The following is a 15,267-nucleotide window of genomic DNA, read 5'->3' as shown; positions in this document are numbered from 1 at the left end:
GATAGCAGTTTATTCAGCATATAGAAACACCTGTAGCCATTCAAAATCCCTGCGACCCTGTCTCCGTCTAGACATACATGTTCTATCTAGTCGCCGGCTAACAAACTGGCTACGGTCGCCCGCACACAACAAGCAAACAGTCTTTTATTGGCCTCCCAAACACTAATTAATCAGTAAAGGAAATAACAAGCTAATTGCACCCATGTGGTGCACCTGTGTGTCTGTGTGGTATATGAAAGCATGAGTGCTAATTTAACCCTGTCTGCAGCCTGTACCTGCAGGCTCTTTGGGGCTTCACCTGCCCCTGTGCAGGAGAGGTGTGGCAAATAACCCTTTTTGTCACAGTATATATATATATATATATATATATATATATATATATATACTGTATATACTGTATATACTGGACCTTGCATGAAGTAAATATCTGGTCAGAGAGCCGAGACACTAGAGCACACTGCAAGTTGTTCTGTAGATAAACTCTTATAGAGATCCACTGGAGCACTATGAGAGCCGGACCCATGATCTATGGTATAGGGGGTGGGTAGAGGGGTCCAAATAACAGGGGTGATAAATAAAAAGGATAGATATTTAGGGACATTGGGACCCCTGTCAATTTTGTTTTAAATTATTATAATTATTATTATTTTCTTACACAGTGTACTGACACGTGAACAGTAAAGGACGAAACCTTGTGTCCTCCAGCTCTTAGCTAGTGCATTATTCAAGTCCTTTGCGGTGACGGAATGACTGTACCCACCAAGGAACACGCCTGAGAATGCCTGCTCTACACCCCTTTATCTGATTATTATAATCTCACTTCCCAAAATGAAATCTGGTTTCTGCACTGCTCCACAACGCCACCCCTGAACCTCTCCTTTCCGCTTGTACAATCCTCTGCTCCTCCCCAAACCTAAGCTTCCTGGCAGAATTCTAGGCGCATCTGCCCAAAGTGAGCTCCACAGAGGGTTCGAGGCTGTATTTGTGCTGTGAAGAGGCCTCCTAGCAGTCTCTGTCATTGTGCACAGTAACCTTACGCTAGCTGTGATGTTATAGCGATGAACATACACCAAATAACGTCCGATTTATTAAAGGGCTAAAAGTCCTATGCTAACGGAAATGTGTGTTTTCTCTGGCTATAGTTTTTTTTTCTTGCTTTGCCTTATAGACCTCATCGCCAAACAGATTTGCCTGCAAAAGCCGACAATGGCTCCCCCATGCCTTTGCAGGGATTAAGTCTATTTAACAGGTATTGAGACTGTACTTGTACCTGTACAATATTTGTTCTGTTATTCCCATTGCAAGATAGTGATAATAGATAAAAATCAATTAAATATTCTTTATTCTTTGAAGCAAACCTTATATGAGGCTTCCTTTCTGCCATCACATTCCCCCAATCACACCCCACCAGTGCAATATATTTGCCTAAAGTGACACTACTGGTTAATATTGTTGTCATTTATTGATAAGATTTCACAGATCCTCCACAGCTGGACAATAGGGAAATTAGAGCATATATAAACCAGGGACATATAGACACAATACTACCAGATAGGTAAGGAGGGGCCTGCTGGGGAGAGAGCTTCCACTCTAGTGGGAATAGGGCACAGCTGAGACATCAGGAGCAAATGTGGCTCAGAGTGGAGATCGGGACTGTGGTGACGGTGTAGCAATAGGAGTAGTATAGGTGGGCGTATTATATGTGGGAGTACGGAAGGATTTAGCAAAGAAATGGGTTTTCAGAGAACGTATAAAGAGACTGTGGGAGGGTCTGGATGTGGTAAGGAATTCCATAGGAGGGCAGTAGTAAAGGAGAAGTCTCACAGGCGGGAGTGAGATGTGGGGATCAGAGAGGAGATGTGGTAAGAGCACTTATGACAAAGTTCCGGGTGGTCGGGGTGTTTTGGAGGTGTGCCGATGTTCAGGAGAATTCAGTTATGTGGAACGTGTGACACAGAGCCGTAACTTAAAATTTTAGCGCCTGGGGTGAAAAACAGAAATGCCGCCCCCTAGCCCTCAATTTTAACCAAATGAACCTAAAGTATATATAATCTGCACCCCCCTTCAGCATTGCACCCTGGGCGGTCGCCCCTATTGCGCAGCCCTAGTTACGGCCCTAGTGTGACATGACTGGGCTGAAAATATCCCTCACGACCCTGGGAGGTGTTACTGCTGCTACTCCTATATGCATCCTGGCCCCCATACAACATAAGGCCGACTGGTGTGGGTTATTGGGTGAGAGTGGCAGGTAGGATACCAAATGCTACATGGGAGCAGTAGCTAAGGGGGCCTGATGTGATTATTAATATTAATATTTTTGAGGAATCGGAAAGAAAAATAAATCTAACTTTCAGATAATATGTCCTGACAGCCATGCTCCCTCTGGGCTGTATACATACAGAAACATCGGGGGATTCTTTGGTAAATTCAATACCAAGACCAGAGGCGGTACTATCGAGCTGTGGGCCCTGGTTCAGAGAAGCGGGGAGGAAGGGACCGGGGGCCCACAGCTCACTAGTTCCATGTGCGACGAGCTCCATTATCTCCATGGGCCGCGGTGCACCGTGCATGCTGCACCAATGGTAGTTCCGCCACTGGTCAAGACTTAGGGCTAGATTTACTAAGCTGCGGGTTTGAAAATGTAGGGATGTTGCCTATAGCAACCAATCAGATTCTAGCTATCATTTATTTAGTACTTTCTACAAAATGATAGCTAGAATCTGATTGGTTGCTATAGGCAACATCCCCACTTTTTCAAACCCGCAGCTTAGTAAATCTAGCCCTTAGCCTGTACAGTAGAATATATTTACATGAAATGCAGTTTGAACTCCTAAGTATTTTCTGCTCATGAAATGGAAAACACTTTTTTTTTATACCACATTTCAATATTAATATTAGTGTACAGTGGTTTTATTTATAAAACATCTATAAAAATGTGTAAATGTGCCGCAACCAACCATCAGAAAGCACCAATCAGAGTCAGTGGAGCACTGGCAAACAGCCAATCACAAGCGGTTTGTTTTGTTAGTGGCTGTCAATCATCATTTACTATATGCAGCTGCCCTCGACTATCCGCAGATAAATGTTAGGGCTGACAGCAAATACCATAAACTTGTAGAACAGGCAGGACAGGTCTTCACCTATAGCAGCCGCCTTTCCGGTAGAGCTGTACATGCTCACAGGTGAGACTCAGTCCTCACTGCCCTAAGTAGTGATATGGATCAATAAACCTGCAGAGTGCACAGCTGAGCCATTCCCCAATCAGCCAGGCTGCACTCATACACACCTGCACACGCACGCCCGGGTAATAGACAGCTAGCCGGGCGCAGCGGCAGGGAGAGTTGGGCGTCCCGGTTGTTGCCTAGGCAAGAAGAAGTGACGTCATGGTGACGGCCGGGACGCCAGGGGCAGGAGGAAGCGTGCCGCGGCGGCCAATCATGAACCCGTGGCTCGTTACAATAATACAGCTTGGACAGACAGATATGCGTCTGTATCCTGGTCTTTATACGTACACAATTTCGCAAACATGCCCTTGCTGTAAGCGACCTACTTTTGAACGCCCCTTCCCTCCCCCATGCCGCCTCTCCGGGTACTGGCAACAGCAACTGGCAGAATCATGCAGACCTGCATAGGCTCATATGTGTGTGCCCACTTTCCGGGCATGCGCGGGGTGACTTCATGCAAGATAGGCTATGCAAGCTGACCTAATACTCTGCGCCAGCACCATGTGGGCACCAAATACAATGCTTCACAAGAATCCATGCATCCTTCAACTGCACTTGATCAATGATAGCTAATCGTGCACTGGTTACTATGTATGTCTCTGCACCCTGATTAATCTCTAGTCACTCTTTGTCTCTGTACAGTATAACCTGCACCCCTCCGTAAACACTCAGCACAGGCTGAATACAGTACTGTACAATTCAGTCTTTGCTGCAAGAAATCCATCTTTTGTATTTCAGGTCCTTGATAATCTGGACACCCATATAAACTCTTGTGAATATTTCCGCTTCGGCTGGTTTCCACACACGGAAAGTGTTACCGTCTTCTGTCAGGACCCTACAGACAAGGTATTAGCTGGTCACATTGTGATATATGTTTCTTTGTTTATGGAAATTGTTGTTAGCTGTTCTACAGTTTTATCTTTTTGTACCAATCTGAACACTGTTGGGTGGTATGCTACTGCTGATTGGCCACTCAATGCTTCTCCTACAAGTGACAGGTGTGCGCAGCTTTAAAGGGGTGTTTATAGGGGAAGTAAATGGGCACTTCGGAAGCTGTGGTGACGCCCCCCTAGAGGAACGTGGCCATGCCCTTTCTATATTTAGATAAATCGACACAATTGCACTGGTCTCATTTAAAAAGCTCACATCCATACGGATAGATACCAAAAAAGGTTTACATACTCTAACTTAACCTACACTATCAAACTTTCCTGTAAGTCGAAACATTTCCCAAATAGTCTTAAATGAGAAAAATAATAATATAGAAGAACACTTAAATGTTGCAAAGTACGTTAGAATGATGCTGTGCTATTTATATGGGTCATTCATAGGATGTGGCAGTAGAAGAGGGGGTGGCAGCAGGGCCGGATTAACCCGAGGTCTAACTTGGCTATAGCCCAGGGGCCTCGGGCATCCAGGGGGCCCTTCAAAGTCCTCAGCAGCATTATTGATCGGTCCGGGGGCGGGGGCACCCCCAGCCCGATCAATGCTGCTGAGCACTGTCACTGTAGTCCTCCATCCCCGGCACTCAGTAATCTGCTTACTGAGGAGATCTCGCGAGTGAACTCTCGCGAGATCTCCTCAGTAAGAAGCTTACAGCTCACCGGGGACGGAGGACTACAGTGACAGGTAAGCGTAAGGGGGGCCCTCACGGGGGGCGGGGGCCTCACATTGGGGGCCTCACAGGTGAATGGAGGCGCCCTTAGCCCAGGGGCCTCCATTCATTTAATCCGGCCCTGGGTGGCAGTCTAGCAGGGCACATTGAGCCTAATGTGTAGCATAATATGTCAGATTGGGTTTAGTAACAGGTCACTTTTATCATCATCATCATCATTTATTTATATAGCGCCACTAATTCCACAGCGCTGTACAGAGAACTCACTTACATCAGTCCCTGCCCCATTGGAGCTTACAGTCTAAATTACCTAACATACACACACAGACAGAGAGAGAGAGACACTAGGGTAAATTTGATAAGAGCCAATTAACTAGTATATTTTTGGATTGTGGGAGAAAACCAGAGCACCCAGAGGAAACCCACGCAAACACAGGGAGAACATACAAACTCAGCACAGATAAGGCCATGGTCGGGAATTGAACTCATGACCCCAGCGCTGTGAGGCAGAAGGGCTAACCACTAAGCCACCGTGCTGCCACTTTTATGGTTGGAGAGAATGTCCTGTAAGATGTCTTTACTCTTATGGTTCATATATACAACACAAGTCACCTTTACATCTCCAATGCCCTCTATCCTCCTTGTTATAGAAGTCTAGAGGATGTTTACAATGTATGTCTGGGAGAGGAGCCTTTAACCAGGCGGTGGCACCAGAGGTGTACTCAGCTATATGAACCTCCACAAAGACAAAGTTGAATGTTGGAATCGCTCATTTTAAAACCTAGATTGCTCTAACAGGTGGCTGCCTAAGATGTAAACCTGGAATGTCACCCACAAACCAATAATATAAAAACCATAAGGCGCTCCTTTGCAAGATGTAAAGGACTAATATCATATAAAGCAGATATCGAGTTTTGCCGATGGAAGTGGCTCATAACAAAGTTCTTTAGTTCCAAAGGATCCCTGGATATAGCAGAGGCTTTAGAACAGGCAGGGCAGTTGATACAAGGTTGGAGGTTGAATGTAGCCACCTTTGGAACTAAGGAACTTTGCTATGAGCCACTTCCATCGGCAAAATTCGATATCTGCTTTATGAATATGAGCAGTTCTTGAATGATACGTGTATCGCAAAGAAGATCCATTCATCACTGTGTGGATTGGAGAAAAGAACTACTCCTTTATTTATTGGACTCATTTATATTTTGGACTTATATGATATTAGTCATTTACATCTTGTAAAGGTAGCGCCTTATGGTGTTTATCCCCTTTTTTAGTAAGGGTTTGGGGATGTTCAGGAGAGCTCAAGATGCCAGGGTACACCCCTCTGGTGGGAAGAACAATAGAACATGGTTAGTAGCGGAAGGAGGAGACCCCCTTACTAACTCTAAGCCTCCAGAGATGGTCTCCACCTGCGCTGATGGGTTAAACTCCACCTGGCTGCATAGAATACTGTATGTCCTCTTCTGGTAGGTTTAGTGACTCAGCAGACACATTTCCTCCTCTAGCAATCTATGCTTTGTTCTTCCATTCACCAACAATGAAATCATGCACCTTCCATTGTTGCCCCCTCCCCTCCAATGGGTCCCCAAACATAGTACTTGTAGTGACCTGTTAATTCAGCCTCCTGACCCCAGCATCAAGGACACTGTACGACCCCAGGAACCTCAATATGAGAGGGATGGAAGGGAAGACTTAGCAGGCAAGGAAGGATTGGTTGCACAAGGATCTGAATATTTTTATTTACCCTTTTTGGCAAAACAACGGGGCTCAAATCCAGGAAGTAGATTGTAACTGGGGTAGAACTTTTTACTCAATTAGGGAGCAGAGGAACCGACGATACCAAGGGGCCAGGCCTAGGGTCCTATACACCAGCAACTTGATACACTTCAGTGTCCGCATGGCGTGGCCTTCTAACCTTCAAAAGGGCTACACATCACCCTTAAGCTCAGTAATACATTTAATCAAAGAAAAAGACACCTATTTGTAATAACATATGAGCAGGCACAAGATGTGAAAGATGGAACAAACACATCTGACAATAAAGCAGGATGGAGCTTGGGGCCACAGGAGAAAGTTACAAGGGCCACACGATGCTCTTGGGCTGCCTGTTGCCCATCACTGCTATGCACAGTAGACTTCATGAATTCCCTAAAGGTCTATATCTTTACACTGTGTGATGAGTTTAGTGGACTTTTGTTTCACATTACAATACTGATGAGTTTCTCCATGGTAATATATGCACTCGCTTTGCATGAACTTGAAATGAAATATACAATTTTCTGTATGAAGGAATGCTAACAGATTAATGAGAATTGGGATTGTGAATGCCTTTGCTTTATAAATGACCCAAAGTTAGACAGCCTCATTGTCCTTCAAATGGAGAATTAACTGCATCTCTCAATAGATGACTGATCGGTGCACTGGAATAATTTTCTAGATCCGCGATTGCCCATTACTGCAAGATTTAGCTTGAGACAGACATTAATCTCATTAATTGATATGGAAATGTACTAACTGCTGATTTCTTTTTGCATAGCCCCCATCTTCCGTCGCTAACTGGTTCCGGGACCGTTTAATGGTATACTACCTGCTGGAATTCCTGCTCTGGATAAGGTACTGTGCAATCTGCTGTCAGTCTAGGCCTGTTTGCTGCAATTCTCTCATGTCACATACCCTACGTGGTGATTTTTAGAGGCAGAATTACCGAAGGCATTCTCCAGGAATGCAATGGTTCCTACAGCTCTGCTAGTTTGCGGGAAAGTAAGAATTAATTGTTGGGTGGAAATATTCCAAAATTAAAATTGCAGTGTAGCGCCCTCCTATCTCCAGCGAGCAAGAAAAAAGTCTTCCGGTGTCTAAACTTGTATTCTCACCGCCTTATTAATGGCTCATTGTCCAGCTACGTCTGCCAGCCATCTACTCGTACTTTCTCACATAAGGAACTGCTTGTATTTCCAATTTCTCCTCTGACTGGAGAATTGAATTTGGAACGTGAGCCCATAGATAAGTATCACACATACGGAGGGGCCCCGGACAACAGACCCCCATGGATCTGCTAGTTGGGGGTGTCACACTAAGGTTCTACTTCTTTAATGAGTTGAACGGCAATTGTTCGTGTCGTCACCAGATTTGTAACAGGGATGAGATATCGGGCAACTGGGCCAATATCGTAGCATGTGCGGCCCCAAAACAACTGATGATCATAACAAAAATGATAGGATGAGTATTTGGCGGGTAATGTGGTCAGAAGATGATCGTTATCAGCCTGTGTGAGCAATCTCCACCGGTCTCAATGAAACAGAAATGAACCAGCCACCTGAGCTGAGAGACGGATCTTGCCTATTTTGCTCACCCGTTCAACAGGGGGCTGACTGTTGAGTACATCACTCTGCAATATATACCTAACAATGGCAGGTAATTGACGGGTATCCATGTCATTCAGCCAACTACACCCCTTCTGCAGAGTTTCCATTGTCTTTAATATAAATGAAAACCACACTTCTGCAGTACTGTTTGTGAGCATTAGTGGGCATTAACAAAACTGCACCAACATACATCTCTTGACTTGTCTCAAAATATCCCCCAACTCGACACCTCCGTTCTGCACAAGATCTGCATCTCTCAGCTGCCTCCTCACTTGCTCCCATTCTCGGGTACAGGATCTTTTTCGGGCTGGATCAATTAATCATATTTGCCATATCTGTGCTTGACTATTTTGATGACATTGGTGGAAATACGCTTTTTTGCATGAAGTACATCTGGAAATTTATCAAGCTGCGGGTTTGAAAAAGTGGAGATGTTGCCTATAGCATCCAATGAGATTCTAGTTATCATTCATTTAGTACATTCTTCAAATTGACAGGGAGAATCGGATTGGTTGCTATAGGCAACATCTCCACTTTTTCAAACCCGCAGCTTGTCAAATTTAAACCCCTGGTCTTCAAACCGTCAAGCGTTCTCACAAAACCTAGCTCTTTAGACAAGGTTATAGTATTCCTCAACCACCCTATTAACCTCACTAGGTTCCCCTATTACCACCCTCTACACAGTTCACATAAGACAACAACCCTCTGACCAACATTGCTGCGTGAGTGGATCATACAACCCACTAAGCACTTTCTACCTCTGCAATCTGGCTGAACCAATATGTAGCACTTGTATCTGATTCCCATTGTCCTATAGATTGTATGATTCCAAACACCTCTTACCTCTCTGTCTGTAATACAGTCTATTTTATCACTGTGTTTGTTCCCAATTGTAAAGTGCTATGGAATATGCTGGAATTATATAAATAAATGTTAATAATAATGTTACTAATGTATAATGTTCTCAATTTTCGAGGTAGAGACCCCCCATTGATTGCTCTCTTTATAACTTATCTCTCCTCTGACAGGGAAACAAATGTTGCTTTAAGATAGTGCCATATATAATGAATCTGCCTGCCCATGATTGCAGTCATTTAACCTTTGAAAGCGTCCTTTGATGAGTATGGTGTATGTGAAGCATTGTACAGTGATACATTATTCAGCATACAGACTTCAAAGCGTTCTTGCTACATGTGCCGTCCTTTCATGTCGCATCGATTTGCATTTTCATAGGGAGAGCAACATATATGTCATCGAAACTCAGGAATGTCCCAAATGATACGGTGGAAATATGTCCAAAGTGATTGTTCAGACCAACATCTATATCATGCATTTTCTTAAAAATATAACATGTGCTATAATATGGGATACACAGGACTGCAATGTATTAAAGGCAAGCGTGAAACACTGGTGTATTTGTCATTTGCTTCAACCGTGATCGGAAAATATCATTATTAGTTTGTCTTTTGCTTTAGTGTTGAAAAACATTTAAATGGGTCATCTTGTGTCCTGCAATAGGGAGGTAACTGTTCAGCAGAACGCAGCAATATTGTTTCAACTGAGTAAATATAATTAATTAGGAAAACTTGTGCTTGTAATGAATGGGAGGGGATGGTGGTGTGAGGGTTCAGTCTACTTGTCTCAAAGTCGCTTGATGCATGTGGGCTGCAATCTCTAGCTCACAAGCTACAAGCACATATCGTTCCAGATTACGGTTTTGCATAGAAATGCGCATGGCGGCTATGGTAAAACCGGCAATATTAGGTCTTATATTCTACTAATCAAGCACCTACCCTTCATTGATATCAAATGATGTATGTATCTCTTAAAATACTGCTTAGTTTAGCACAATTTTTGCTTTAAATCAGTGTGTCCCAACTCGGTCCTCATCTCCCCTAACAGTCCAGATTTTAAAGATATCCATTATTGAATACAGGTGATTTCATTAGTGCCTGAATCAATGGGATTTAACCACGTATGCACAAACAGGGATATCCTCAAAACCTGAAGTGCTAGTGGAGTCTTGAGGACTGGATTTGGGAACCACTGCTTTAATCATGTTTGTCATATCCATATTTGGCAACTCTCCCGGAGTGTCCGGAAGTCTCCTGAAATTCGGGTAGTTCTCCCGGACTCCCAGGAGCGCAGGCAAATATCCCGCAAACGGCCTCTTGTCGTCAAAATGACGCAATTTGCATTTTGCCTGGGATCTCCTGGAAAGACCTCTTAAAAGGTTGGCAAGTATGGTCATATCTGTGCTTGACTATTTTGATGACATTGGTGGAAATGCGCTTTTTTGCATAATGTACATCTGGAAGGTGCAAACAGTATACCATTAAATGGTAGACCAAGATCTGATCCGCAGTATCACCGCTAAACCAGGAGAATGCCGCAACACAATACAAAATCTGTTTTTTACACATGGGTGCAATTTTGAGGCACATGAGGGTGTCCACATTTGTCGAGGAATGCCCCGATCCGCCCACCTTTGGGCACGCTGCCATCTTGACGTGCAGATTCATGTTATTCTCAGGAAACATCCGCACTTGCGCCAAAGAATTGCAAATTTTTGCACTTTTGTAAGTAACCCTTACTGCCTGAAATCAGCTAGTGAGATTGGACCACACTATGAACGCCGTGACAAGTGCCCATTATATGAGAAATACAAGATCTATTTTCCTGAGCTTACATAACGAACCTGGCATAATATCTAACGTCTTCTCCTGATTACCGAGACGTAACATGAAATAGATTTCACCTGTTTTATCTTCTCTTTGAACATCACATTCCCCCGGTATAATGTCTTTCATTAAATCCCAGTAAAGTAAACGGGTAATTAGATGAGGCAGTAGCTGGCCGGGGTGCCAGGTTCTTGTGCTGGCTTGGGAAAAATAAATGTCATTTGGTGACAAATGTAGTCGGAAAATTAATTAATTCATTATTAATGTGCAGTTACTGTACGAAAGAGGATAATGTTAATTACTTTAAAGTATGGTAAGGTCAAGGCTTCGGAAATCTTTTATACAGTTTCAGCTTTCTTATACTTAAAGATAGTCATTGGAGTCTGTAAATCCCACTACGGGCGCCATTTAGAGTTAGCAAAGCAAATAGAGTGGGCAAATGTCACAGCGAGGCTGTTGGGCAAGTGCAGGTCTGTTTTTGCAAACCAGGCTCCTCTTGTATGTAGGACACAACTTGATTTCAGCTTTATTGTTACCCTGCAATTGGCAGTTGAGCAATTGCACCGCCCCTCCCCTTTCCCCTCTAAATCTGTCTGGGTTTAATTCTTCAGAACTCTGAAGGTAGAAATAACTGCACAGTACCACTTCTCCCACTTTGTATGCTGGATGTACGTCGTAGGACCTGTCCTGTTTCCTGATGTACAATGTTAGTGACTGCATCATGTTAGATACACTCTGCTCAGCAGCAATTGTCCCCAGAAATTAACAATTGGATTAATTTTAATTATATTGAAACTTTCACCTTCCCATAAATGTAATAGTGTGAGCGTAACCTCGGTCCACTTCTTCCATACAAAATACAATCTAAATCACTAAGCATAATTATGCCTTTGGCGATCACCACACACTGCCATTGGCTGCACGGAAGTGATTATGAATAATCCGAAATATGGGCAGCACAGTGGCCTAGTGGTTAGCACGTCTGCCTCACAGCACTGGGGACATGAGTTTGATTCCCGACCTGTGTGGAGTTTGTATGTTGTCCCTGTGTTTGCGTGGGTTTCCTCCGGGTGCTCCGGTTTCCTCCCACACTCCAAAAACATACTGGTACGTTAATTGGCTGCAATCAAAAATTGACCCTAGTCTCTCCCTCTTTGTCTGTCTGTCTCCCTCTCTGTCTGTCTGTGTTTGTGTGTCTATAGTAGGGAATTTAGACTGTAAGCTCCAATGGGGCAGGGATTGATGTGAATGAGTTCTCTGTACAGCGCTGCGGAATTAGTGGCGCTATATAAATAAATGATGATGATGATGATGATGATGATGATGATGATGATGAAATAAAGATCAGCTGTGCCTGGAGGAACTCCTTGCAGTTTCCTTGGTTGCATCCTACTGGGATAGCCACGATCAGAGAAATATCTACAGGGTCCCATTGTAGAAAGGCACCAATCGGGAATCCAGTATAAAATACATTACATGTACCATGGAACACTGTGAAGACTATTATCAATAACTGGAAACAATGTGGCACAACAGGGACATTGTTAAGATCAGAACGTCCATCCAAAGTTGATGACTGGACAAGGAGGAAACTCATCAGAGAACTGCGGCAACATTACAGGAGCTGCGGAAATTTCTGGTAGGAACTGGTCACTTTATGCATGTGACTGCCATCCCCCGTATTCTGCACATGTCAGGGCTATAGGTACAGTGGCAAGACAGAAGGCATTTCACACAAAAAAAACAAGCAAACATCCAAGCCCATCTAAATGACACAAAAAATATAGGAAGATCAAAGTCTTGGAATGGCAGAGTCAGAGCCCAGACCTCAATCCCATTGAAAACATGTGAATAACCTAAAGAGGGCTGTGCAGAGGAGAATCTCCCACAGTCTGATGGTCCTTGAAGTTTATTTTCAGGAAAGAGTGGGATAGAGTGATCCAGGGCTCTGATTGGCTACAGGTTGGCTTTAGTCCCATACATTTTTCTAATGCTCCGATTGGCACCAGGGTAGGTTCTAGTCCTATGAATGATCTAACGCTTTGATTGGTTAAGAGTTATCAGCTCAGCTCTGATTGGTTACAGATTGGTTCTGGTAATACATTACTGCTCTGTTTGGCTGCTGGTTGGTCTAGTCCTCTGAATAAATGAATGCTCTCATTGGCTACAGGTTGCTTCTAGCCCTGTAAATGATCAAACTCTTTGATTGGCTACAGGTTGTTTCTAGTCCTGTAAACGATCAAACTCTTTGGCTACAGGTTGGTTCTAGTCCTGCAAATGATCAAACTCTTTGATTGGCTACAGGTTGGTTCTAGTCCTGGAGACATTCTCATGCTTTGGCTACAGATTGGTGAAGGTTTCTTTCTATTGGTCAGATTGGTACTAGCCCCACCTACTTCAAATTTTCCTAACAGATAAACATTGATTGAACATACCTAAAACATTATTCTATCACTGATCCTTGATGTTAGTAGACTTTTAATAGTCAGAAAATGGTCACATTATTATTATATCACATTTGCACGTAGCTTCTATAAAAACATCCTCGTGATTATTGTAGCATTGTATCTCCTCTACCTGAACGCTAGTGTGAGGACTGAAACATGGATCCAGGCTAACGGCGTATCGCAGTCTGGCGTGAAATAGAGACATCGGCACATTCCGCTGTACCAGGCAGCAGCAGCTAATGTGCCTTCACCATACGTGAATCTGATCAGATCATTAATCTCCATTGGCTTCTAGAATCAGGACAGAAAAGTGTCATATTAACCATTTCCCTGCTAAACAGGGACTTTCTCAGAATTCCAAAGAGTTTGAGGTGAATGTTTCTCTTCTAGATATTTCTGTATCATTTGTAAAACAAAGCAGACACCGTACTAGCAAATAATGTTATAAATATATTATAACATGTTATAGTGTGAGATATGGGGATAGAACAACGAGGATCGTTGCATTGCTTTCTCTCTGTGAAAACCGTAAATACACAAAGCAATAGAAGGATTTAAACACAGGAACTATAAAAACTGGCATTTCCAGGCCTCGCTAACAACATAGGCCCATCCTATGCCTTGTTTTGCTGAAAAGGTAACTCACAATATTAGCTTTGGGAAACTTCTATCAGGGATGATTTGCTGGTGAGAGAGATCAGACAAATCATCAGGAGATCAGCGATGTGTTAGTGAGGACAGGGCTGCATGTGACAGGGGCAGTGACATGATGTGAGGAGGGGAATGGAGGCGGCAGGAAACCACAGACTGAGAGTTATATAGTGGAAGGAGCAGGGTCCCCAGCAGCACAGAGTATACCAGGAGATGAGTGATGTATTAGTGAGGACAGGACTGCATGTGACAGGGGCAGTGACATGATGTGAAGAGGGGAATGGAGGCGGCAGGAAGCCAAAGACTGAGCGTTATATAGTGGAAGAAGGAGGGTCCCCAGCAGCACAGAGTATATCAGGAGATAATTGATGTGTCAGTGAGGACAGGACTACATGTGACAGGGGCAATGACATGATGTGAGGAGGGGAATGGAGGCGGCAGGAAGCCACAGACTGAGAGTTATATAGTGGAAGGAGCAGGGTTCCCAGCAGCACAGAGTATATCAGGAGATGAGTGATGTGTTAGTGAGGACAGGGCTGCATGTGACAGGGGCAATGACATGATGTGAGGAGGGGAATGGAGGCGGCAGGAAGCCACAGACTGAGAGTTATATAGTGAAAGGAGCAGGGTCTCCCAGCAGGTCAGAGTGTCTCCTGTCACACTAATGCAGAAAGACTGTGGTGCAAAATACACTTCTAATGAGACAAAGTTCAAGCATCCATCTTGTTGGTTAAATTAAACTATCCCAAAGCATATTGAACCCCTCAGTGAAATTCTTCCACCACAAGGTGACCCCTCTCCACTGCATGTCATTATGTTGTAAAAAGGAACAATAATAATTATATAAATAATTAACAGTATGATTAATTTTATTTCACACACATCCTAGATATAGGACTATCCATAATTATCTTAATGTTGCATCAGATAATTTGATCTGATGTTAAAAAATTTGGGGAAAATACAGGAAGACCGTTTCCTTAATTAATGCCAGAATGTGTCTGCTATGTACTTGCTCCACCGCGCACCTTAGTACTAAAATCAGCTGCATCTTTACATGTCAAGTCTATAAGCTATGTTCTGTGGTTCCCTGTATCGCCTAATAATGACCTGTAAAACACATACACTGAATATCTCCTGAGATGACAAATGAAGACATTAGCGCCGTGTAGCTGTCAGGAGGGAGAGATATACTGCGCTGGTGAGGGCTGTGCTGCGGGATTCATCTGAGAGCTTTATCTTGATATGATTTTGAGAGCAGTGAACTGTGGATCAATCAATAGT

At 43.6% G+C, this 15,267-nt stretch overlaps 1 protein-coding gene across 1 annotated transcript in view; it reads left to right on the top strand.

Moving 5' to 3' along the window:
* Nucleotides 1–15,267, top strand: part of LOC142142597 (L-gulonolactone oxidase-like) — a 114,050-nt gene that overhangs the window by 66,944 nt on the left and 31,839 nt on the right. The window contains exons 7-8 of the mRNA XM_075200473.1: nt 3,963–4,070; nt 7,376–7,452. Of these exons, the coding sequence (XP_075056574.1) occupies nt 3,963–4,070; nt 7,376–7,452 (185 nt within the window). The remainder of the gene's footprint in view (nt 1–3,962; nt 4,071–7,375; nt 7,453–15,267) is intronic.

Source organism: Mixophyes fleayi, chromosome 3, assembly GCF_038048845.1.
Source record: "Mixophyes fleayi isolate aMixFle1 chromosome 3, aMixFle1.hap1, whole genome shotgun sequence".
Lineage (NCBI taxonomy): Eukaryota > Metazoa > Chordata > Amphibia > Anura > Limnodynastidae > Mixophyes > Mixophyes fleayi.
This window is presented reverse-complemented; position numbering and strand designations above follow the sequence as displayed.